Source organism: Alligator mississippiensis, chromosome 4, assembly GCF_030867095.1.
Source record: "Alligator mississippiensis isolate rAllMis1 chromosome 4, rAllMis1, whole genome shotgun sequence".
In the NCBI taxonomy this organism is placed as follows: Eukaryota; Metazoa; Chordata; order Crocodylia; family Alligatoridae; genus Alligator; species Alligator mississippiensis.
This window is the reverse complement of record NC_081827.1, coordinates 18,396,494-18,423,163: the sequence shown is the minus strand read 5'-3', so window position 1 is coordinate 18,423,163 and position 26,670 is coordinate 18,396,494. Positions and strand designations below refer to the sequence as shown.

General features: G+C 45.4%; 1 protein-coding gene across 1 annotated transcript in view; it reads right to left on the bottom strand.

Annotated features, from left to right (window-relative positions):
• Positions 1 to 1,162: 1,162 nt before the first annotated feature.
• SEMA3E (semaphorin 3E) overlaps positions 1,163 to 26,670 on the bottom strand; it is a 220,339-nt gene continuing 194,831 nt past the window's right edge. Inside the window, exons 15-17 of the mRNA XM_019487530.2 lie at positions 13,199 to 13,266; positions 8,004 to 8,143; positions 1,163 to 5,755 (exon numbers count right to left, since the gene is read on the bottom strand). Coding sequence (XP_019343075.2) covers positions 5,306 to 5,755; positions 8,004 to 8,143; positions 13,199 to 13,266 — 658 coding nt within the window. The 3' untranslated portion in view covers positions 1,163 to 5,305. The remainder of the gene's footprint in view (positions 5,756 to 8,003; positions 8,144 to 13,198; positions 13,267 to 26,670) is intronic.

Here is a 26,670-nt window from a genome sequence, read left to right as displayed (position 1 = left end):
TCCTTATCTGGGCAGTGCAGCTTTCAAAGGCATCTGTAACTCCTGGACCTAGAGACATGAGGTAGCATAAATAACTCCAACTTCATTGCTCCAAGGTAAAATGAGGAGATTAATGGTGGGTTTTTTTTCCTTTAAAGAAACTGGTTCACTACTTTTGAAGGAAAGAAAATTGAAACGTTTCTCCAAAATTAATAGAAATAATAGCTCCCCCAGCATATGAATTAGGTTGGAAGATAATTGTGTGTCATTTCAAGATGAACTCTGTTAGTCAGGTAAATGAAGTTTGCAAATTATTTCTTTTTTTTGCATGAAGTATTTATTTACCACAGAAAAGCTGGTCAGACTCGTAAGGGATTTATAAGACAAGAGGTCTCATTGTCAAAGGTTTAGTAGCGATTAATATGTGTATGACAGTAATTCCTAGATACCCCTATTAAAATTGAGGCCATAACTTGGTAAACCTTGTCTAGGAGTATAGTGGGAGATATTTCATGACCCAGAGACCTTTCAGTTTAAATCTCCTTTGCAACAAATAGCAGGACCAGGGGCTAAAAAGTAAAACAGACAACTAGGGGAGAGGAACAAGACAGAGAGAGAAGGAAATGACTTTTCCACGGTCACGTAGCAGGTCAGTATCAGACCCCTACTCTAGTGCCTACCCTGTGTTGCCTTTCACAATGAGCTGACCACCTGAGCTAGCCCCGAAGGGTTGGAGAAACAGTATAATTGTGTTAATGCCATTCCACGCTTGCTACTTCACCATGCTGCAAAGATGGAGGAGCTCCTTCAGAGCTAGGTTTGGTATTATTATATGGGACATTGTGCCATGTTTTTCTACAGAATAAAATCCTCCCGTCTTCATCTAGCCATGTTCTGCTTGCAAGTAGAAATGTGTAGTGGACTTAGTCTTTTTTTGTCATGCCAATGGCTTGCTGGGTGACTTGGGGCGCATCATTTTACTGCCTTGTGTCTCAGTTCCCTGGCTTCAAAATGGGGTGACCTCCATTTATAAAGTACTTGAGATTTATGGATAAAAAGTGTTCTGTAAATGCTAGGTGTTAATATTATTAATGAGAGAGGATTATGTACCCTTTGGGAGATCAGTGAAAACATAAGACAATTATGTTCCTTTCCCCACCAAAATAAAGAGAAACAATACAGATCAGATCAACAAATATTGTACTTCATTATATAATCAGGCAACTTCATGCACATACAAAATACATCAAATCCATAATGAAAACAACAGACAATGCCCCCATATATACACAAAGAAGCATTTTAAATAACGTTGCCTGCAATATAAGAACCTCTGTGCTTACCTGACTCAAATACATGATTGGTATTCTTGCTCTTCTTTCTCAGGCATCCTATTCAATTTTAAGCAAGATTTCATACTTTCATAAGTCATTGGTAATGATGAAGGCTTAAAGATCCTCAAACTTGCCCCTGCAAACTAAAAACTTGTGAAACAGGAATGCTATATAGGAACCACCTCATTTCCATCTATAATCTGGGAAAATTATACATGCAACTGTGTTATTTCCCTCAGGCTGAGGCTCTGTTAAAGTCGTCTCTAAATGATAGGACATTAGTCCTTAGCACAGGACTATTTGACAACATATTCATTACTAGAAGAAATAAAGATTCAACCAGCATTATTCTTGATTATCAGTAGATGCTACAGTTCCTCATTAGTGGAGCAAACAATACATTCTACAACTTTTCAGTTCAGACCTAGACCAGAGGAGATCTGGTATGGCTGCCCAGCTTGTGTTGTTATGGGTCCCAGAGAATTTAAGAGAGTCCTGGGGGCTGTCAGTGGCCAGCAATGTGAATAAGAAACCCTCTTCTAATACTGTAACACAAATCTCTTTCTTTTCTGCTGTGAAAGCCACTATACTCTCCCCAACAACCCCAGCCCCTCTGGATATTATTCTTCCTTTTAAAGATCTCAGTGATGTTATGTTTGGTGACTTTTGATGGAAGGGATAATTTGTTTCCTACTAATCCCTGAGATCTCATCTATTATTCTTCATTTCTCTAGATCAAGGGTGTCAAAGATATGGCCTGTGGAGCCCCATCGTCCAGCCCATGGTGCTGCCCCTGGGTCCAGAGTTGATGTGCAGTGGAGTGGCCCCATGTGTAGGACTCAGGACATGTGCTGCACACAGCACATGCTTTAGCCAGCCCAGGACTCATGCTTCACATGGCATCTAGCTTGGCCAGTTCAGGACCTGTGCTGCACGTGGCATCTGCTCCGGCCAGTCTGAGAACCATGCCACATATAGCACCTATCTCAGCTTGTCTGGCATGTGTGCCACACATGACACCTCGCTCAGACGGTCCAAGACACATGCTGCATGCACACATGCTCCAGCTGGTCTGAGACACTTGCTGCCCGCAGCACCCACTCTGCCCAATCCAGGGTGGCTGCTGCATGCAGCCCAGATCCCAGACTAGCCAAAGCAGGCGTGGCACACATGTCCTGGACCAGCCCTGTATAGGTGTCACATGAAGCAGTCTTGGTCCAGCCAAAACAGGTGCTGTGTGATCTGGACCAGTCGGGGTAGACATTACATGGGCTGGACTGGGCACAGGGGCAGGGGTGGAGGGGCATGGTGAGGGTGGTCTGGTGATCTGGTCCACAGGCCTGGTCCATTGCCATTCATGTAGCCTATTGACTGGCCTGTGGGGCTAGATGAGTTTGACACCACTGCTCTAGACATTAAGAGTGAAGGTTGGTTCAACACCATGTTAAAATTGCTTCAGATCATTTGCAGAACCCCCTCAGAAGACTCCAGTGATGTTGCAAGCACGTGCTACTTGGGGAAATCTAAGAATGCACGATGCCAGTCTGATATTGCTTACCTCATTATTTAAATAGAATTAGCAGACAAAAATACCTGCAAGCACATACATTATCTTCCCTTTTGCCCTATAGCTCAATGCTAGGATGTTTTGTGTAGCCGGAGAATAGATATGTCCTAACTGGAACTAAGCTTCTTTAAATCCAAACTGGCACTGACGGCCAAATTTATCTAGGGATTCCTGAATTGGGCACTTGCACCAGATGGAAAAATCCACAACGAAGTGAGTTACAAGATGCATCTTATTCCCCACAGGGGCTGCTCATGCTTTTTCCATAATGCTGTTAGCTTCTGTGGGTTAAGGGAGCACAAGCCAGAGCTCTGACCTCTTGCATTGTGTTGCCATTGGACCAGTGAGACAGACACTCGAGCTATACGCAATGCAGATAAGCGTGTCACCTACTTAAAATAACTAGAAGCTAGAGAGGTTTATCTGTCTCTTTAAATGACATAAGATGATATCCTCCTTTCCCTTCTGCTTTTGTTTGCTGGCAGGTTGCACAGAGTATCTTTTTGAACGGTGGATACCTCCTGCTCTCAGAAAATGATGCTTTTGAAGAGATAAGATCCTAGCCGAGCTCACTCTGCAGCTGGCATTAGACTGATCCCAGGAGCAGGCACCTTCTCTCAGGCATACTGTTTTGTTCATTCCACATACAGAATGATTTAAAGACACTAGAGTGGACAGTAATGACCTCCAGTGGATTGCTAGGTTAATAACAAATCTATACTACTTAGAACACTAATTCCTATTAATCCCAGACTCTGTTTCCCGCTTAGAAGTCAGCACTGGACATGAACCATTTTTCCTGCTTGAAACATCGCAGAAGAATATACAACAAAAATGGAGACATGCCAGCAAACTGAAATGGGTTCAGCTATTCATCAATGCTGGGTGAGATTTTGATTGGATCAGTGGGTCTATCTGGTATGCCAACACAATGATTTAGTCAATAATCATTAGCTCATTACAGCCCATCTCCGCACATGGGATAGCACCTCGCAGAAATCATTCTCAGCTTGACTATTCCAGCAATATCATTTGTGAATCCTGTTTTTTTTTTAAAGACACCTATAGGTTTAGCTTATCTTTTTATCCCAACTTCTCAAGTGACTCATGCTTCAAGGTACTTTACATATTCAAGAAAAATATGGGAATTACACTTAAAACTTTGTACAACTTTTTTAATGCTACTCAGATGCCCAAGTTCTTTCAAACTTTCTTCCCATAGTTTTCCCAGTATTCACAAGTGCAGCTATGAGTTTCTTCTCAGCAATAGCCATGCTGAGAGGAGATCACCTATCAGGCAAAGAATTCCTTGAATAAGACCCAGAAACTAGGGAAATACTATAGAAATGTTATATAAGCACACTGCTTGTGATATTTTTACCTACCATTCTGTTTTATGAGTGCCTGCTACACCAAAACACATGATGCTTTCTGCCTTAAAGTATTCATTATTTCTTTGAATGCTGTCTTTCCAATACAAGTAGCTTACATCTCTGCCTTCTAAACACTTGTGATTTCAGCACATGCAGAATTTATTTACATGCTGAAAATACACGTATTGTTTATTGGGAGGAGGTAGGTATGCTTCAGTACATACATTTCTAGAGAAAATATACAACATGACAAGGAAATAACTTCTTTTATCAGAGCAGGGCAGTCCTGTAAACCTGCCAGTTAGTGAGCCACTTGTCCAGCATTTTGACTGACTTATACTCTGGCTAAACCATTATCCTTCCAGTTCTTACAGAGTTACACTGAAGAATGTCATTCCATTTGTGGTCTGTGCATGCATTTGACATACACTGAGTTACATGGCAATACTACTTAGCTGTGATAGGAGTATACTGTGCTTTGTAAATGACTGCTAAAGACAAGTATTAATGAGAAATGAAAGGGAAGGTCCCTTCAGCCTCTTTAGAAATAGCAGTACACCACACTATGAAAATCTTTATCTTTTGAATTGAAGCAGGTCACAGGGGAATACTAAGGTGTGCTGCTTTTAGAAGCAATCAGAAATTTGTGAAAATGTAAGAAACAAAATATCACATTTTTTTTCTTTTGCTTGTCAATGTGCAGCTATTTGAGTTGATTTCAATATCCCCATAATATGCAACAATATACAGCATAAACATAGTCTGTATGGGAAACTCATTAAAGCACTCAAAAATATGAAGTTGTCCTTAAAAGGAAAACTCTGTATGCAATGACCTATTTAGAAACAGCTACTTAAGCAGATTTTTTTAAATGCTTCTGAACAGTCATCATGAATGTAAGCTGTAAGTTACCATAATACTCTTCTGTTTTCAGTCCTATTATTTCTTTTATATATAAACCTGTTTCAGTTACCCAAAACCAAGATTTATTTCCCCTTATCCCTTAGGTCCAAATAAAAATTCTCCAACAAACAGTGAATACATTTTGTCCATCAAGAGTCAGCAGTGTTCCTGGGGAGGCGGTAATGGTCTGACCTGCGTGTTTTCTTCTCCTGGGGGTTGGCATACTTCCACTTGGATGGGGACATTTTTAGCTTTTTTCTCTTCTTATCCGTGCACCACACCTTTTCACAATACTCCTCAACCCTCTGGAAGTTGCTGTAGCCTATTAGCTGCAGAAACTCTTTGTACCATGGCTTTGATGCTTGAGGGATGCTGCTGTGCACTGGGCATGGCATTTTATGAGTGACGTCCTCCTCATAGTCTTTGTTGAACATCTCATCTACACGTTCTTCCTCCACCACCTCGAGGGTGATTTTTCTGATCGTATGAACAATGCTGTGTTCCACTGTCTGACAGAAATATGTTCCCGCATCCACCCTATACAGTTTTAGAAACAAGAGGCCAAGGTCCATTTTGACTATTCTGTCATCTGTCTTTACCTGAGAAATGAACAAATAGTGCTCTGTTTTATTAATGCAGTTGCGGTGCAAATACAAAAATGCAACAGTGCACTAAAAAGACCAGAGAAACACCATTCATCAAATGCATCCTAGAGACTTAGCCACAAATGGAGAGGTGTGTGAGTGCTCTAATTTAGTCTGTGAGCAACTACAAGATTTAAGTTAGAGGAGCAGATTGACTCTTGAGAGGAAGGAAGGTTCAGGGCATAGGTTGCAAGTCTAGGACTTGAGAGCCCTGCCCTCTGCCCGGGATTTCCTGTGTGAGCATAAGCAAGTGGCTCAGGGCTAAATCACAAAAAAGGTAGGTGTTTCAGTACAGTCTCTTAAGCTGCCTGCTTCCTAATGGCATGCTCAGCCCCAAGTTAAATACCCATATTGCCATGCAGGTCCCCTTGCACTGATTCGGAGAAGCCAGGGGCTGATCTGGGGTATATATGAAAAGGGCGCAGTGGTATCATTGCATGGCCCTTCAGTTATTCCATAAATGCTATGAGCTCTGAGGTCACCAGCAGATCAGCCCAGGCTCTGGCTGGAGCTAATATTTTCATGCAGCTCCAAGGCCCAGGAGGTACGCACCACTGCCACCACTTGTCCCCTCTTCTCTCCTGCTGCTGAATTCAGTGGCAGAGGGGAGGAAGGGAGGTCAAATGGCAGTGGTGCTCACCACCGGGCTCTAGACCTGTGTGAAAGCAGGGGCTCTGGCCAAAACCTGTGCCAATCAGCTGGTAAGTTCAGAGCCCATGGCAGCAGGACATGGCAGGACATAGGCTGATATGCCAGGAAGCTCAGAGAGTTCATTTTACATGTGCCACTCAGCTGAAGGTGGGTGGCTGTGCCCTCTCCCACCAATCCTGGACCCACCTCTGACAGAAGCCAACAAGCGAGGCAGGGGACTAGATGACCCAGATGCCTGGTGGATAGGACACTCTCCAAGCATGTGGGAGATCTTGTGGTCAGGTTCCTGCTTTCAACCAGGAAGAGTAGTAATTTGAAAGCAGATCTCCTTGCCTCCCAGGTAAGTTGTGTCAGATGAGTTGCCTAACATATATACCTCCATACTGTTTCCCCCAACCCTTCTCAAAATATTCTTATACCTTTCTGGCTTTGGCATGAGGCCTAATCCAATACAGTGTTCTCTGAAAATGTCTGTTAAATTAGGACTCCACAGGCAAAATGGGTGCAGAATCCTGGTAGGGCTTAGGCATTACCTGCGATCTGAGGAGTTCAGCAATGTCAGGATTTGAGCATGCACATTTGTTCTTAAGGTTTTAAGGTACCTACACAGTAGGTGACAACTGTGTTAAGGGTTCAACGACTTCAATAGAGACTAAAGTGCCAGCTTTAGACACTAACAATGTAGTTAGGCCTGCATTTGTATAATGGAGACAATAATACTGCCCTATATCATAGGGATGCTGTCAGGATAAATATACTCAGGATGATAGGGCATTTATGCTAATGGGGACACTATGAGCACATCAGATAGACAGATAACTTGATCACAGTCTCTGGGTATATACAAAGAAAGAAGATATCCTAGATGAAAGGCTGCTTTAATGTAATAGACAAATAACAAAAAACAATAGATCAAAGTTGAATTTAGACCAATTCAAACTGGAAATAAAGTGGACATTTTTAAACAGGGAAAAAAGCTTCCAATTGGAGCAGACTCTGCATCACACTGGGTGCATCTACATGAGACAGTTAAGGCAAAGAAGACTATTTCTACTACGCATTAGCACAGTGGGCAAAACCAATGCTAATGCACTAATGTGCATTAGTCTAATGCTCAATAACATCACTAAAAAAGCGTTCATCTACATTAATGCGCAGTAGTGCTGATTATGGCACATTAAGTTAGTAACCGTCATTACAGGTACTAAACTTAATGTGCTGTAATTATGGCACATTAATGAACATGCAGATATGCTTACTGAGGCTGTAAATCAAGATTGGCTGCATTTTTAAAAGCATACGCAAGTTCAACTATGAACTATTCGGCTTCAAGCAGGAATCACTTGGTGAAATTTTCTGTCCTGTTTATCTAATCTGATTCTGCGCATAATTAAAATGGTTCAAAAATATATGAATGTATGTACATAACACCTGCTGACACCACCTATTTTGCAGAAGGTTTTTGTTTGTTTGTCTTTTTAACCTACAATTTCCCTAACACAACAAACTGATTTAGTAAAAATGATGAAACTTGAACTACATGGAAAATTACCTCTTCTTTTCTGGAGTCATGGGCTCGCTGTACAAACCAGATCACCTTTGCTTGTAATGTCCTAGGGGTACATTCCAGAAGTGTGCTATTATACTCTATTCCATAGACCAGTCGCTCTTCAGTCTTCTCCAGAGCTTCTCCTATGCAGAAAAATAAGATTTTGTTATCTACCAGTCACACTCATGGGGCAAGGTGGACACACTTGAAGGGATAGAGAGGCTGCAAATAGATTTAGACAGACTACAAAAGTGGGCAGATGAGAATAGGATGGGGTTCAATGTAGATAAATGCAGGGTGCTGCACCTTGGGAGAAGGAATCCACAGCACACATACAGGCTGGGGAGTTCCCTTCTTGAAAGCACAGAGGCGGAAAGGGATCTTGGAGTCATTCTTGACTCCAAGATGAACATGAGCCGCCAATGCCAGACCGCAGCCAGCAAGGCCAGCCATACCTTGTCATGCATCCAAAGGTGCATCTCAAGCCGGTCCAGAGAGGTGATGCCCCCACCCCCCTCTATGTGACACTGGTCAGGCCACAGTTGGAGTACTGCGTCCAGTACTGGGCACCGCACTTCAAAAGGGATGTGGCCAGCCTGGAGAGGGTTCAGAGGAGGGCCACCCACTTGGTGAGAGGGCAGCAGGACAGGCCCTACAAGGAGAGACTGAGGGACCTGAACCTGTTCAGCCTCAACAAGAGGAGGCTGAGGGGGGACCTGGTGGCTGCCTACAAGCTCATCAGGGGAGTTCAACAGCAAATAGGCAGAGCCGTTTTCTCCCGAGCACCACCTGGGGTGACAAGGAACAATGGTAATAAGCTGATGGAGAATAGGTTTAGGTTAGAGATCAGAAGGCAATATTTTATAGTTAGGGTGGCCAAAATCTGGAACCAACTTCCCAGGGAAGTGGTCCTCGCCCCTACCTTGGACAAATTCAAGAGGAGGGTGGATGATCACCTATCTGGGGTCTTGTGAACCCAGCATTCATTCCTGCCTGTGGCAGGAGGTCAGGCTAGATGATCTGTTCAGGTCCCTCCTGACCCTAGCTACTATGAAACTATGATAAATGTTGTCACCCTCATTTAGGGCATCTTTTTATTGGACTTTTCAAGGATTCCTTTGACATCCACCACTAAAATGAAATTTGGCTCATATCTCTCCATCTAGAGACTAGAACTTAGTACTCAGTAAAGACCATATTCCATGAAGCCTGGAGCACCTTCAGTAATTATTGTCTCCAATGGGATGTAAGAACAAGCTTCACCTCAGCCCTAAGACTGAGCACTAAGATAATATATCCTATCAACATAATACATAACTAGCAGTTGACGTTTACACATGTATAACAGGGCTCAGTCCCAGGTACTAAGCACTCTGCCCTCAATCTACAAACAATTTGTGCATGTGCTTAATTTTAAGTCTATGAAGCCAATGGGACACCTTCAGACTTAAATGTAATCATGGAAAAACTACCCAGCTGGATCAGGATCAAAGTGCTCAGTTCTTAACAGGATCAGAGGCTGAAAGGCTTATGGATATCTGAACTTTTTATTTAATGTCCAGAATGTGTACATCTATAGATTACCATAACATGGGCCCAGTGTGTTATATATATAGTAGCACCCAGATACTACAAAAGTTGCACTTGAAAATAACTAGTTGACACATTCTTGGCCTCCCACATATAGCAAAACTTAGAAAACACGAAGAAGGAACACCTAGAATAATGTTTCTACACTAGAACAGACCAGTGGACTCTATAAAGCCTTAATAAGAATATTTGTTTTACAATAGATGGATTGAAGAAGAGGTGGTTGCTTGATACCAGCCTACAATCAGGTTCTGGCCCAGAAACATGGGACTTGAAACTCATCATGATCTCTCTCACTTATATCTGTAAGTGTTAGGTTCCAAATGTAGTTTGCAGCCACATCTACAGTGTCACTGTGTGTAAATTTTCAGTGGTGTCAAAAGGGTCCATAAATCCCCTGCATGTTTTCCATGGGAGAATTATCCAAGGAACTCAATGGGGACCCCTGCTGAGAACAGGTGTTATGATCTGTTTCGCTGTTACTGAGCAAATTTAACAAGTTCATAGATTCATAGATTTTAAGGTTGGAAGGGACTGCAGAAGATCATCGGGTCCAGCCCCCTGCACTAAGCAGGAAAGATAACTAGGGGTCAGGTGACCCCAGCAAGGTGACCGTCCAGTCTCCTCTTGAAGATTTCCAGGGTAGGTGATTGCACCACCTCTGGAGGGAGCTTATTCTACAGTCTGGACACCCTGACTGTGAAGAAATTTTCCCTAATGCTGAGCCTGAATCTGTCTTCCAGGAGTTTGTGGCCATTACTCCTAGTTTTCTCCTCAAGTGCTCTGGTGAACTGTTGTTCACCAAGCCCTTGATGTACTCCCCTAGTGTAGCAGTAAGCTGCTAGCAGGTCCCCTCTCAGCCTTCTTTTTTTCAGGCTGAAGAGTCCCAGACCCCTCAGCCTTTCCTCGTATGGCTTGCCTTTTAAGACTCTGATCATATAGCTGGCTCTTCTTTGAACTCTCTCAAGCTTGTCCACGTCCTTGTTAAAGTGCGGTGCCCAGAACTGGACACAGTAACTCCAGCTGCGGTCTCACCAGTGCTGAGTAGAGCAGAAAAAGTTTTGCTGGAGATGCATTGCTTTATGCATGTCAGAGTATTATCTGCCCTACTGGCTACAGCATCACACTACCAGCTCTTATTCCAGCTGTGGTCTATTATTACCCCCAGCTCCCTTTCATTCACAGTGGTAGTCAGTTTGGTGCCCTCCAGCCTGTAGGTGCATTGAGGGTTGCTCGTCCCAAGGTGGAGCACTTCACATTTCTCGATGCTGAACTTCATCAAATTCTAATCTGCCCAGCTTGCCAGCCTGTCTAGGTTCACCTGTAATTGTAGCCTATCTTCAAGCGTGACCATGCTTCCCCATAACTTGGTGTTGTCCATGAATGTGACCAGTGAGCATTTCATCCCCACATCCAAATTGTTAATAAAGATATTGAAAAGAACTGGACTGAGCATCGACCCCTGTGGGACACCGATGTCTACTTCTCGCCAGGATGATGCAGATTTGTTCACTATGACTTGCTGGGTCCAATCCTGCAGCCAGACTCATCTGACTGTCTTGGAGTTAAGCCCACAATCCTTCAATTTTCTGGAGAGGATTTTGTGGGATACTAGATCAAAGGCCTTTTGGAAGTCAAGAATTACCTTTTGATATATTTTCCTTCCAAACTATAGTCCTTCCTTCATAAAACTGCAATTTCAGCAAAAATTTATCTGGCTCAACATCTTTCAGAGGGAAAAAAAAAACGCACATTTTCTTTGATTCTCTCTCTCCAAATTTATTGGATCTGATGCTGTAAAATGCAAAGCATCTCCCAGCAACTTTTATCTATCTATATTTTTATATTGTACTCGGTGCCAGTGATTGAACTCAATAGGAACTACGGTCATTTAGCACCTTGAAGGGTTTGGACCATAGTTTAGGAGAACACTAATCATCTGTATAATAAGCATTAAACTACATTTAAAATATAGCATATAGTCTTGAATAGGGATGTATTCCTGCTTAGGTGGTTAGTCTATTGGGCCCAGATCTACAAAAGGATTTAGGTACAGTGATGTTCAGTGACACCAGGCCTTACTTTTAGATGCCACAGAACGGGATCACTACTCCCAGCAAGTTGAATGAGGAGATGCCTAAGCTGGCCATTAGGAAATGCTGAATAGAGGTTTATTTCTGATATCCTGTCTTTTCTTTTTCAGATCTAAGTGCTTTCCTCAGGGTACACTTAGGCACCTATTTCAGACTCGAATTCAGAGTCTGAAAAAGCATCCAGAAATTAGGTGCCTAAGCAATTCCTTGTCTATGGATCATTAGCTCCATCTTTTCTTTAAAACATATCCAGAGGAAAAGGTGGCAGTGCCCATCTTTTATATGATAGCATTTAAGTAGAAGAATTCAGAGGAAATAGGAGCCCAGGTTCAATGCCCTCCTCAGCATGAGAGGATTCAAACCACATCATCCATCTCCACTAAATAAATAACCCCTATTCACCAGGCTATTGTCAAGGCCATGACATTGAAGCTGGGATGCTGTATAGAGAGGAATACAAGATTTATAGGGACAGAGAAAAAGAATAATTAAGAGGGAGCATGAAGACAGCTGTGGTTTAGTAATGAGAGTGATAACCTGCATGGAAGGAGTCATAGTTTTAGTTCCTGCTCCAAACATTGTTTATGTACTTTATCCAATTTAATCCGAAATGCACAAGCAGGGCCTGGATCAGAGAGTGGAATCCAGGATTCCCTTGTCCAAGGCAGCGCCTTCATCAGTGGACTGCAAAGCCACAAGCACCATTATCCTCTCTTTAAGTCCATGAATCTTGTGTTCCATTCTGCAAAGTGGGCCAACTCTGCCACAAGCCTAGCTTGCAGTCTAGAGCCTCGACAACTCTCCTGGGAGGCAGAAGATGTAATTTTGAATCCTCTCAGGCTTTCAGGATGCAAAGGGCCTAGAACCTGCCTGCCCCCTATCCTGGGCCACCGTCACTATCTATCCTATCACTTCCTGGGCCACCATCCTATCTATTAAACTATCACATAAAAGACGGGTGCCACCACTGCTGCCATCATTTTGAAAATGACTGTGGCTGCTGAGTTTTGTGTTGAACCTGGTGTTGTAACTGGGCTCAGAACATGCCTATCATGTCTGGCTCTGCAGGGGACTTAGACTCAGGGGTATTTAGTTTGTGAATCTGTAAAGACTTTCAGTAAGAGAGATGCTGAGCCATATATTTGTGCCTCTCAGACCATGCACTAGCAGAATGTTAGATGAACTACAGCCTCTCAGGCATGTAAGTGGCTAGGCAGGGGTTTCGTGGATCATTCACTCAGACATGGGTGTCAGAATCTAGTCTAAGTTTCACCCAGGCACCTAAGTCCATTTTTTTTTTTGTTTTTTTTTTGTGGATCTGACTCTTTGTTCTGAGACTGTTCTTAATTACACTAGTGTAAATCAAGAGTAACTACTGTGAAATCAGGAGAGATACACCAGTGTAAATCCAGTGAAACTGGGCTCAGAATCCACCTCATGCTGTCCCCCCATGGAGCAGCGGTACTCTTTGCTCTAGGCATTCACTAGCATCTTGCTGTAGTGTGTGTGGATTACCAATGAATTGCTGGCCAAAGCACTGCTGAGCTGCATTTCCATGTCGAACATCTTGTCTGCGGAAACGTCTGGGGAGAAAAAATGGAACTGTTTTAAGAAACGTATTCAGCTGTCAACCTTACGCCAAAGCTCCATGCATTAAAAATGTGGGAAACTAAATCTTGATCCCAAATCCTTGGCTAGCACTATTATGAGTAATGTGGAGAAAATTCATATGCTGTACTTTCCCACCCTTTTATTCAACCTGGAGGTAATGGAGAACCCGTGAATGCCTTAAGCACTGCAATGTCTGAAGGAAAAGACATTCAGTAGTAGTCAGATCAGTACGAGGGAAAGTTTCAAGTGTAGAGATGTGAATACACACACACACATAACAGGGTCAGGGGCTATACCCCCTGGCCACGTCCAGACAAGTTCAGCTGTGCAGTACATGGAGCCGCAGACACGTTTGCAGTGCCACATACTGCACATTCATCTGTTCTCCACATTGCAAGGTAGCGGGGCAATGGGAAGGAAACTTGACCCCAGGAGATCCAAAGCCTGGCTGGCCAGAGTCACACTCCTGCTGCTGGTCAGGCTCTGCTGCAGCCCAGGAGGCTTCCAGGACCCCAGGTAAAGCTCCTGGGGCCAATCCAGTGCTGGCCCCAGCCTCCCCTACCCCATCCCACCTAGGGTAACCTGTTGCACATCAAAGGGCATGTGGCATAGGTGATCCCTGGGGACAAGTAGCAGCAGCAACTGTGCCACTGCTTCTTGTCCATGGGGAAACAAACGCCCACGCTTGCATGGATGTGGCCCCTGTGCTTGAAGCTCCCTGGTGGTCAGACTTGCCTGCCCTCACTCCCCAGCTCTCTCACTTCTCTCTCTTACCTGGCATAACTTGATCTTAAGGTATTTAACTGAGAAGGCTGCCTCCAAAGTTTGGGATAGCCTCTTCCTTGGTGCCTTCCTTCTCTGCACAGTCCTCGGGGCACCTCTGCCCCAAACCGTAAGGGATGTTTTTCCCTTTTAAGATGTCACTTATTGTGCCTTAAGGGCTATAACCATGGCACTCTTTTCTCCCCTGTAGCCATGTCCAGGCCTTGCAGGTATCTCTGTTGTAACTTAGGAGAAGCAGTGGGCCTCTCAGGCTCCCAAACTCTTGTCTAGGCTTCAGGCTTCCCAGCTTTGGCTCTTCTCTTGGGGCTGAGCCCCCCCAGCTCTGGGCTCCTGGGATCCCTGGCCTTGCCAAGGTGGCTCTTGCATTCTACACCAGCTTCTCTGCGGACACCAACTCAGGCAAGGCTGCTCATGCTCTGCACTACCCTGTGGTCCCTGACCCTTACAGCACTTTATTCTAGATGTCCCCTCAGGCACCCATGTGGCCTCAACACCTACCCCATATCCACAACCGGGTCCCCTAGTGTTTAAACCTAAATGCAGAAAAAATAACTGGAAAGCAAAGTGTTAGCCCTCCAGCTGCAACTCATCCTAAAACCCCTCAGGGCCACAGTTGCCACATTCCTCCTATAAGGATCTGACTTGATCCCCAGCTCACAGGGCACCTCCTTTTCCCTGACAGCCTGCTCTGCCTTCAGCTCCTTTCCCTGCAGCCTGCAAGAATAGACTGCCAGCCCAGCCCAGCGGCTGGGTTTATATACTGCCAAGCTTTGCCCCTTCCGATCAACTGATTGCTGCCTTTGAAAAGGGGCCCATGGGTTTCTGTTCAGCCTAACATGCTGTTTGATCTCCCCTGCCCTGCAGTCCTCTCTGGTTACTTAGCAGTCCCAAGCCTCAAGGCTGGGGTCCCTGCTCCTGATTTTTTTTTTTTTTCCCCTGGCTGCTTATTCAAAATGCAGCTGGCTTCAATTCAGTTATCTCTTGCTGACTATTTTAGCCTGCTGCTTCTCCTCTTAAAGTAACAGGATCCCCTGGCTCCATGTTACATGAAGCCTGATGCTCTGGATGACTGAGCTACATTCAGTATAACTTCAGATGAAAGAGTTAAAGGTTGCTTTAAGTTCTCTTTCTGTTCCCTCAGAGGCTAGCATCATTAGTCAGAAGTTAGAGTGGCAAGAAGGTCCCACAGAGGTTGAGATATAAACTGGTGTAGCTAATTCCCAACAACACCCGAAGACTCCTGTACATGGGTATTCCAACAGACTCAGGGAGATGGTAGGCATAGTCCCCTGGGAGGCATATATAAGGGGAAAAGCAGCGAAGGAGAACTGGTCGAACCTTAAAGGGCACATCTACATGAGATGTTTAAATGAGCAATAGACATTGTACTACATGAGATGCTAAATACACAGTAGACATTTATCCATGCTAATGCACAGTAGAATTAGTCTACTACGAATTAGCATCGCTAAAAGACCATGTGCCAGTGCTACTGCGCAGTAGTGTCAGTTAGGGATGTGTGAAGCTGCGGTCACTTATTCAATTTGAAGGAGATTCGGCCTGGTTTGGTGACTGAATCTCCAAATCTGAACTGAATCAGGAGACTCTTTAATGTCTCCAAATTGAATCGGAAGCTCAAATTTAATTTGGAGAGATTCAGAGCGTTTCAACAATTTGGACATAGACACAGCTTTATATGTTTTTTCTACATACCTCAAGGTACCAGACAGCTCGTGAATGCTGAGATGGTGGGGTGGGTGGAGCGTCCCACAGGAGCATGGGGGATTCCCAGCAAGCTCAGCAGCAGACAGTTGCCTGGGTTGGGGGGGGCACCCGGGGTCCCTCCCCGCAGCCAACTGCAGAGTTGGGGGGATACTGGGGTGGTCCCCCATCTGCTCAGCAGTCGACCCAGAAGTGGACCGGAAGTACTTCACAGAGCACAGTCCCACATGCTCCTGTGGATGCTCCACCCGACCCACCACCTCAGCATTCACAAGCTGCGCCTGGTACACATATAAAGCTATATCCATGGCCAAATCACTGATTCTCTGAATCAGAATCGAATTTTCAGATTCGGATTCAGCCAAATCGAATCAGGACAGTGATCCGAATCAGTGAATTGAATCACTGTCCCCCAAATGGGGCTGAATCCGAATCGAGTACAGCCTACTTTGCACACCCCTAGTGTCGATTACTGTGCATCGAGTTAATACCTGTTATTACAGGCACTAAACTTAACGCGCAGTAACAATGGTCCATTAATGCATGTGTAGACATGCCCAAAGAGACCATAAAAAGAGCACACTATCTTGATAGAAAGGATGGACAGGAAGAGCAGTCAGAGACTGGCCTGGCTAAATATAGCGAGCTCTTCAATGAGTTGAAACTCAAAAATGAATCTTACAAACAGTGAATATTTGACAATACTGCTAGGGATGAATATAGGAGTGTAGCATGTGCCAAAACAGGGGCAGAACAAGAAGTTAGCAGTCTTAAACTGGAAAAAAAAGAAACTTACATTGGCTATTAGGAAGAAATGTCTAACTATGAGAGTGGTTAAGAACTGGAACAGATTACCTAGAGAGGTTGTAAAATGTCTATCCTTGGAAGTTTTTAAGAGCAGGGTAGACAGACACTTGGCTTGAATGGTTTAGACAGAGATGTTCCTGCCTGGATGATCTTCTGAGGTCCCTTCTGGCCCTACTTTTCACTATATATTAATGACCCAGCTTCTCAGAAAAAGCTGCTCCAAGTCTTTCACAGTTTATAATGTGTATATGAGGATTATTGTTATTATTATTATTATGATTAGTAGTAGTAATAGTAGTAGTAGTAATAGTTAACCTGCACATGCACTTTGGTGAGGGACAAATTGTCCCGCTTCGGGTCAACCGCCCTTTCTCTGCTTCTCCTGGCTCTTGGTGTGATGGAGCAACCTGGGGCACAAATGAAATAGTAGAGACACTCTGGCCAGCAGCCAGAGCTTCTCCCTAGAGAATAGAGTCTCCGTTTGTCCTAGCACATACTACAATAGCATGCACCGCATTGCTTGCTTTTGCTGCCAGAAAATCCTGGTAGCATATTTTACCCCCACGCTGCAAATTTGCAGTGTGGGGCACATTTTAACATTCCAGGTGTGTGGTTTGTTATTCCACAAAGAGGTTTTCAGTGCCATACGCTACATGTGCCTTCATATCTAGACTTGGCCCAAGAGTCCAACCCTCTCACTTCTTGAGAAGACAGTTTTAAAAAAAATAAATGAATATAAAATGCAAATACAGTTCTAGACTGAATGCAAAGTAGCATAAGGCTTTTATTGTGGACACTTTACTTTCTGGCCATTATGATAAACAAAATTAAGGTAAGCTGCTATAGAAAAGAAAGCACTGCCTTGTCAGATGCAGTATTTTCAGCATTATGAAACCTACACTTATGACTCTGGATAACATTCCTGTTTTTGTATATTTATTCAACTATGACTTTTACACAGGCAAGTCTGAATGCCTGATTAAAAGGGAAAAGTGTGGCAAACCTCCTAAAGCACAGAATTAATGTACTTATGTGTGCTCAGTACATGCAGTCTATGGTAGAAATTAAGAAAGCCTAATGATGTTGTTGTAGTACTTTATATTATTTGAATGACAATGAAGTCAATCCTTCCCCCTACTTGGACACAGAGGACCAAGTCTTCATTCAGTGTAATGGCTCCACTGATTCAGCAGAACCACACTGACTGACACCAGCTGAAGATCCTCGCCCAATATTCTTGTTATTGCATTTGAAAAGTGGGAAGGCCTCACAGCAGGTAGTTTTGTGATAATGGAATCTATCATTCACTCCTGTCAATCAGCCTGGTGGAGCCATTTTACCAGTGGAAGTCTTGAAGTAAGTACGAAGTATATGGAGGGAAAAATCGGACTCTGGACTCTTGTTTCAGGTTGCTTGTGGGCTAAGGAAGACATCTAGCACATTAAGCATTTTGAATTTCCATTCTCAGCCTGTTTTTAGGCATGAGAGCTAAACATTTGCACTATTTATTAAATGACAGCCAACCTTCCTTCACAGCATGTGACTATTTCATCCTGTCCTGATGATGGCTATCACTTGCACATAAAAGATGTGGCATCTATACTTCTTGATATCCACTGTAAAATGGCTGGGAACAAAACTGCCGCTAGTAGGGCACAGGCTGGGAGAAAGTAGGAGCGTCTACATGAGGCATTTACCATGGGGTTGCCTAATTAGCTCTGCAGTAAACATCTCAGCCTCTACATGTGCAGTGCTATTAGGACGGATTAAACTAATAAACCCACCACAGGTTACTAGTATTATCTTACAGCAGCGGTTTTTAGTCCACAGCAACCCACATGTAGACACTGATGGGGCTGGCTGGGGCATAAGGGTGCTTCAGTAAGGGGGTTGCCTGCCAGCTAGCATTGCACTGAAGCACCCTCAGGCCCCAGCCAGCCCCTCTGCAGCACACTGAGCCAGACTGGAGCAGCCCCAGCCTGGCAGGCTGATCCCTGCCAGCTGGGACAACCTGTCTCAACGTGGTGCCAGCCAGCAATAAACTCCAGCATGAACTGTATTGGAGTTTACTGCTGAGAACTATTTTCATGTGTAGACATGCCTAGTGAATATTTGATGGGACGAGGGTTCTCTAGTTCTAGGTGAGATGCACAAAATGTTTCAGACGTTCACCTGGAATGCAGATGTATCCGTTTTACAGGTCTTGCCTTGAGTGAACATGAACTTAACAGAGATACAGTAATCTTTCATCCTCGTTCATATTGAACAATGCATTGCCTAGCAAGTTATAATCCTGCAGGATTTCTTCTATTCATAAGTCTCATTCAAGAGGTGAAATCATGTATTTGGTGGCATTTTGCTGTTCTGAGTGACAGCAGAGGTAACTTGGAACTATGAAAAACTATCTCTATATTGATCACATTTAAAAATAGGAGACAACTGCCTCCATTAACATGCTTTTCTTTTCATGGGTGTGACGGTGGCGTGCCGCCATCATGGGCACAGACGGAGGTCAGGAAGGGTTGCAGGGCAGACACAACCCCGAGACAGAACCCCGGGCAGGGTTACTTACCCCCGGGAGAGACGGCGGTGTCAGAGCCGAGACCGCGGCAGCAAATGCAGCCGCCATTACGGCCGCGCGAGCCGGCATTACGCCGGTTATTCAAGCAGCTGTTCCCAGTGAGAGGAACAGCTGAGCCAATCACGGCAGCCAACACGGCTGTCGCGGGAGAGTTTAAAAGCCCCGACAGCACCCATGGGGAAGGAGGGAGTGAGAGAGAGAGAGAAGTTGGGCAGTACGTCCAGCATGCTGCAGCTCCCTCGTGGGAAAGGCAACAGCTAGGCTGCACCGGACCCACGCCGAGGCTGAGGCAAAGTTTGGAGCCTCTGACCGAGGCAGGAAGAGGCTTGAAGTCTCTAGCAAAGGCGGGAGAAGGGAAGCAGGGGGAGCAGCAAGACACCATGCACAGATTAGCAGGGCCCCTAAGGGAAGCAGAGCCAGAGGCAGGTGGAGCAGTCCCTAGGGGCCGCTGGGTCCAGGACATCCGTCCAGAAAGCCTCCCTGCCCAGGCAGAGTATTATTTCTAGAAGACCAACAGGGGAGGGAAGAAGGACCTCCAGAGCCAGCGGAGGAGCCAGCGAGAGTAGACAGCAGACTGGCCAAGGGATACCGCTAGGCCTGGGTCCCTGTATTTGGAGAAGACCAATGGCAAGCAAGCCTGCCGTGCACTGCAGGCTACCATCCCATCAGCACGTGATGGGTTGGCGAGTGGACGGGGTGTAGGGGTGGCGGAGCCCCGTGGAACAACGGAAGTGACAACTGTGAGTAACCCCACATCGGGGAACCCCTCGGATAGAGAACTCCACTGAACCCTCTCATAAATCACACTTAACAGCAAAGTCGTGGCAGGTGGGACAAGGGGAGGGGCTACCTAGATGATGGGTGACACCGGTTTGAGACGTCTGTCATCACAATGGGTGAAAACAGCATTTTGGAAGATTATTCTATGAATTCTGACCATAGTATTTTGAACTTGGTCTTTTTTTTCCCCTTACTGGGTCTTGTATAGATTCCATGGATTATAAACTATCAATTTGGTAGGCTACATAGTTGATAACATCCTGTAACGAACCCAGGCTTAGATGGCTAGAGAATGGACAAGATGCCCTATCGTAGAACATTTGTAATCTCTGATTTCAAAGGCTTGGGTGCTTAGTCAGTTTGAAATTCTGCTTTTAGTAAGTATGAGCTAGCAAATGAGATCTTTTTTCAGTCTCCTTTAATATCCATTATCAGCAGGGATTCTGATTTTCCCTTTTTAAAAATCATAAATTCTCTGATTAAAACCCCCAATCCATGTTTTTCTATTATAAAATGAAATGCATAGATAGATAGATAGATAGATAGATAGATAGATAGATAGATAGATATCAGTTGAACACAATGCTTTATTGATATATTTACAATTTTAAAACAATTTGGAAGCCCACCAGGGCCTCAATCACTGTATTAAAATTAATGCTAAATACCTATTAATTTTGGCATTTGATCTGGGGTTGTTTATCATGAAAAATCAGAGATGCCCCTGCCCCCTTTGCTCACCAGATACAGGTCCAGCTGTGGCACACCATCCCCGCTCTTGGCGCTAAGCAACACTGATATGCTGGTAACCTGTCCATGCCATTGCTCTCACACACAAGCCACAGCCCCATGGCCCCACCAGTGCCCCTCACTCCTGACCTGCTGCCCCCCACCCCAATCCTCTGCATGGCCTATGCCCCCTCCCCTGAACCCTTCCTCCCTCCAATAGACTTATCTGGAGGGAGATGAAGGAGCTGCTCTCTACCACTGCCTGGCTGCCATGTGCATGTGCATTCACACATGCACACAGTGCCTCCTGCCTTTATCACCCTCCTTCTGCTCCCTGCACCCCCAGGCAGCCCCAAGCAGCCCCTGGAACTCAGCTAGCCTGCAAAGGGGAACCCACCATTTCCTGCAATTTTGTCCTTTAAAGGGGAAAGTCTGTGACTTTCTTCTTTAAGAGAGAAAATTGGTGTTTTTCTCCGCTAAAGGAGAAAATCTGTGTTTTTTCCCAGCAAATGGAAAACTCAGATCCCTGATTATCAGGCATCACCTTAAAGATGCCAAAATCTAAATTTAGGAAATGGTTATGTTGACATGGTTAAGTGGACAAGTGGGGACATGTCAAAACAAGTGCAATTTACATCTGCTTTAATGCATCACAGGTGTTTGCAATTGATTTAACACACAGGTCATTATTTTACAAAGCACTCAACTAGGAACTCAAATGTAAGTGTGTTGCAATCTACTTTAGAACCTGAATGATTCTTAGCCAAATGCTTTAAATTAAGCAGAGGCTTAAGTGTTCACCTGAAATGCATGCTTTGCTTAATCAGTTACCACAATCGCGAGCGTGGGATTATAACCAAGAGCCTTTTGCTCTAGAGCAGAAATTAGCAAATTTTTTCTCCCTGGGCCAGAGCCTGGGACCTGGCTCCCTGCCCTAAGTAGCAAGTCTCTGCCCTCACCCTGACAGGCTAGGGACAGACATCCAAAAAGCCTGAGCCTGGATTTAGTGGCAACACATAGGGGATCCATGTGTACCCCCTGAGAGCGCTGGTGCACATCCTGTCAGGCCCCTGTCAGCCCCTGTTTAGGCGACGGGAAGGGGGCAGGCCAGGGAGTGGGGCCACCAGCAAAAGTGGCCGTGCCACTTCCGGAAGTGGCGTGGCCACTTTTTGGTCAGTGATATCAGCCATGGAGGCACATGCCCCTCCTGACTCAAGTGAGATTGGCTGTGGGGCACATGCCCCCCCGACTCAAGAGACACCAGTTGCCCATGCCTGGATTGATTTGGTCTTTGCAGGCTAGTCTAACCTGCCTAGGTTGAACCAGTTTGCAACTGCACAGACATTGTCGCTGGACTGAGGAAATTCAGGCACATGCCTGCAGTGGCTCAGGCTAGAAGCAAGGGGGAAGCAAGGCAGACCCTGCTGTGCCTGGCTGGAGCTCTGGCTAGGGAGCAGAGGGGAGGGGCATCTGGGATGCTGGGGGTATCTGGGTTAAATTTAAACCAGGAAGGGTCTGGGACAGACTTTGCATAAACTGGTTTCACCGAAATCATAGATTCATAGATGTTAGGGTCGGAAGGGACCTCAATAGATCATCGAGTCTGACCCCCTGCATAAGCAGGAAAGAGTGCTGGGTCTAGATGACCCCAGCTAGATACTCATCTAACCTCCTCTTGAAGACCCCCAGGGTAGGGGAGAGCACCACCTCCCTTGGGAGCCCATTCCAGACCTTGGCCACTCAAACTGTGAAGAAGTTCTTCCTAATGTCCAATCTAAATCTGCTCTCTGCTAGCTTGTGGCCATTGTTTCTTGTAACCCCCTGGGACGCCTTGGTGAATAAATACTCACCAATTCCCTTCTGTGCCCCCGTGATGAACTTAAAGGCAGCCACAAGGTCGCCTCTCAACCTCCTCTTGCAGAGGCTGAAAAGATCCAGTTTCTCTAGTCTCTCCTCGTAGGGCTTGGTCTGCAGGCCCTTAACCATACGAGTGGCCCTTCTCTGGACCCTCTCCAGGTTATCTGCATCCCTCTTGAAGTGTGGCGCCCAGAATTGCACACAGTATTCCAACTGCGGTCTGACCAGCGCCCGATAGAGGGGAAGTATCACCTCCTTGGACCTATTCGTCATGCATCTGCTGATGCACGATAAAGTGCCATTAGCTTTTTTGATGGCTTCGTCACACTGCCGACTCATGTTCATCTTGGAGTCCACTAGGACTCCAAGATCCCTTTCCACTTCCGTGCCACCCAGCAGGTCATTCCCTAGGCTGTAGGTGTGCTGGACATTTTTCCTCCCTAGGTGCAGCACTTTGCATTTCTCCTTGTTGAACTGCATTCTGTTGTTTTCTGCCCACTTGTCCAACCTGTCCAGATCTGCCTGCAGCTGTTCCCTGCCCTCCAGCGTGTCCACTTCTCCCCACAGTTTTGTGTCATCTACAAACTTGGACAGAGTACACTTCACTCCCTCGTCCAAATCACTGATGAAGACATTAAAGAGTATCGGTCCAAGGACCGAACACTGTGGGACCCCACTGCCCACACCCTTCCAGATCGAAGCTGACCCATCTACCACGACTTTCTGGGTGTGACCCTCCAGCCAATTCGCCACCCACCGGACTGTGTAGTCATCCAAGTCACAGCCTCTTAACTTGTTCACCAGTATGGGGTGGGATACCGTATCGAAGGCCTTCCTGAAGTCTAAGTATACGACATCCACCCCTCCTCCTGTGTCCAGACATTTCGTAACTTGGTCATAAAAAGAGACTAGATTGGTCAGGCACGATCTGCCTGCCATGAACCCGTGCTGGTTTCCCCTCAGCATAATTTGTCCTGCCGGGCTCTCACAAATGTGAGCCTTGATAATTTTTTCAAAGACTTTGCCAAGGATGGAGGTGAGACTGACTGGCCTATAGTTGCTCGGGTCCTCCTTCCTCCCCTTTTTGAAAATGGGGACCACGTTGGCCCTTTTCCAGTCCTCTGGGACTTGGCCCGTGCTCCACGAGCGCTCGAATATTCCCGCCAGTGGCTTTGCAATGATGTCGGCCAGTGCCTTCAGCACCCTCGGATGGAGCTCATCCGGGCCTGCCAACTTAAAGGCATCCAGTTCTTCCAAGTGACTGTGCACCACCTCAGGGTCTGCGCATGGCAGTCTGGCGCCTTGCTGCTGCCTCTCTGCAACCTCAGTGAGAGACTTGTCGTGCCCCTCGCTTAGGAACACTGAGGCAAAGAACTCATTGAGGAGTTCAGCCTTGTCCCCCCTGTCTGTCACCAATTGTTTCTGCCCATTTAGCAGGGGTCCTATTCCTCCCTGGGTCTTCCTTTTACTCCCTATATATCTAAAAAACAATTTCTTGTTGTCTTCTACTTGGGTTGCCATCCTCAGCTCCATGGTAGCTTTGGCCTGTCTAACTGCCTCCCTACAAGCACGAGCAGAGGAGGTATATTCGTCTTTGGTGATCTCTCCCTGTTTTCACTTTTTATGTGCTCCCCTTTTGGCCCTTAGGCTGCCTTGGATTTCTGTGGTCAGCCAGGGAAGCCTCCTGGCCCCTTTCCCTCTTTTGCCTTGCTCGGGGATCGTCTTGCTTTGTGCCCGAAGGATCGTTTCCTTAAGGCACAGCCACCCTTCTTGGGCTCCCATCCCTTCAAAACTCCTACTTTGCAGTGCATCCTTGACTAATCGCCTGAGTTCATTGAGATCAGCTTTCCTAAAGTCTAGCACTTTCACCCTACTAGTTACCTTACCCACTCGACATCTTATGGTGAATTCTATTATTAGGTGAACACTGTCCCCCAGATGGCTACCGATCTGGAGGTCCCCTACCATGTCATCCCCCGTTGCCAATACCAGATCCAGTATGGCGTTCCCCCTAGTGGGACCGTGTACCTCCTGTGGCGGGTGGAGGTCCTGTACACAGGTTAGAAACCTGCGTGAGTGGTGGGACTTTGCTGTCTGTGACTCCCAGCAGATGTCCGGGTAATTTAGGTCCCCCATGACTACCACCTCTTTAGCTTTTATGGTCTCCGAGAGTTGCCTCAGGAGCCCCGCATCTATTTCTTCCCCTTGGTGTGGGGGTCTGTAGCAGACCCCTACCACCAAATCCCTTTCTCCTTGCCCCCCATGTAGCCTAACCCACAATCCTTCTACTTCCTCATCCTTGGATTCTGTCTTGATGAGGGTTGATGTATATTGCTCACTGACATAGAGCGCAACCCCTCCCCCTTTCTTCCCCACCCTGTCCTTTCTGTACAATCTATAGCCTTCAATATGTACTGCCCAGTCGTAGGAAGAATCCCACCAGGTTTCTGTTAGCCCCACTAAGTCATAGGTGTTTAGTGCAAGCATAGGTGTTTAGTAGCAAATCAGTTAAGTCTGATACTACATTCAACCACATTCATCTTAAACTAGTTTCAGCCATTTTGAAACTGGTTTATATGCGCTTAGCTCATGTTCTGTTACAGGTTTAAACCAGTTTCTGATCATTTAAACTGGTTTATGTGTAATGTCTGCCCCTAGCCATAAAGATCAAGCTGCCTGCTCTTCCCTCACTACACTTATCAGCTCCTACCCAGCAAGGTAAATGAAGCAGGAGAAAGCAGCATGAAGGGACTGGTGTCTTAGAGTGCTGCCCAATCCTCTGTGCTATTCTGGGCTGTGTTGGACCTTCTTGGTCCAGATCCAGTTTCTTTGCAGGATGGAAGTGGCTGGGCCTGAGGGGGTATAGATTGCTGACCCTACTCTAAAGCATAGTGTCAATCAGGTTTAAGAAGGTTTTATCTCTTTACCATCTATATAAACGTTTAGCTAGGACATTACAGAGCTATGAGGATAACTGTCAGAAACTAAATTATGAATTCAGCTCTCTCATATTCCAGATTCCAAAATTCACACTTCTCTATATTGGAGTTTCTGTGGAAGGTTCCTGGGCCCAAAATAATTTTTGTATTTAATATGTTTTTCAGGGACACATTCATATTTGAAACCAGCAAAGGGTCTGCGTTTCTTCGCGAAAGATCAGAGCAGAACTGAACGTGCCACAGTGACCTCTTGTGGACAGTGCATGCATCTAGCAGAAAGAGTAGCAGTGAAGAGAGGAATAAGTTAGGGGAAAGTGGGCACACACAAGGCAACATCCTTCTCTCTATTGTGGCTCCTTTGCACCAGGTAAAAGGCAGAAATAGCATAGAAGGAGCCAGAAAGCAGAAGACAAACATAAGGAACTGTCTCTCAAGGGCCTTTTTGTAGGGTATAGGGATATCTGGAAGAAGAAGAGGCTGTCAGTGTATAGTGGCCATCTAAATTATATTGTCTTCGTCCCCAGCTCTCATAGCACCCCAAGACTGAAAGACTCAAAAGGTATTGTAAATTCTCTTAATCCCCATATACTGTGGATTGTGAACTCATGCAGTACAGAAGCTTATCCATAGAGTTTAGGGGTTCTTTGGGGAAAAGCCTGAATTTGGCATAATCTGTTGAACTGTTGATACAGAAAAATGGAAGCATTTCACTAAAATATGAAACTATCTGCCTCTTCAAGAGTATAGTACACAATCTGAATGCCTCATTTTTTTTCCTTTTTGGCACCAGCAGAATTTTCAGGTTACAGAAATTTTGCACCTGTAACTATACCATACAAGGTGCGTCTAGTTGCCTAATTAACCATGCAGTAAATGTCTCAATGTCTACACATGCACCTCTAGGTGCTTGAAACTAATAAATTACGGGTGGAATTTTTTTGTGCTTAGCAATGCATGGGTAGACACTGAGCCAGCTAGCTGGGACTCAATGGTGCTTCAGTGCAGGGGCTGCCTGCTGGCTAGCTGACACCAAAGCACCCTTGTACCCCAAGCAGCCTTTCCTCAGCACACTGAGCCTGGTCAGAGCAGCCCTGGGCTGGCAGGCCGACCCCCAGGTCCAAATCAACTCTTATCTGATAGCTGTTTACTGAGTAAAATAAGTTTTGTGATCCCAAGTC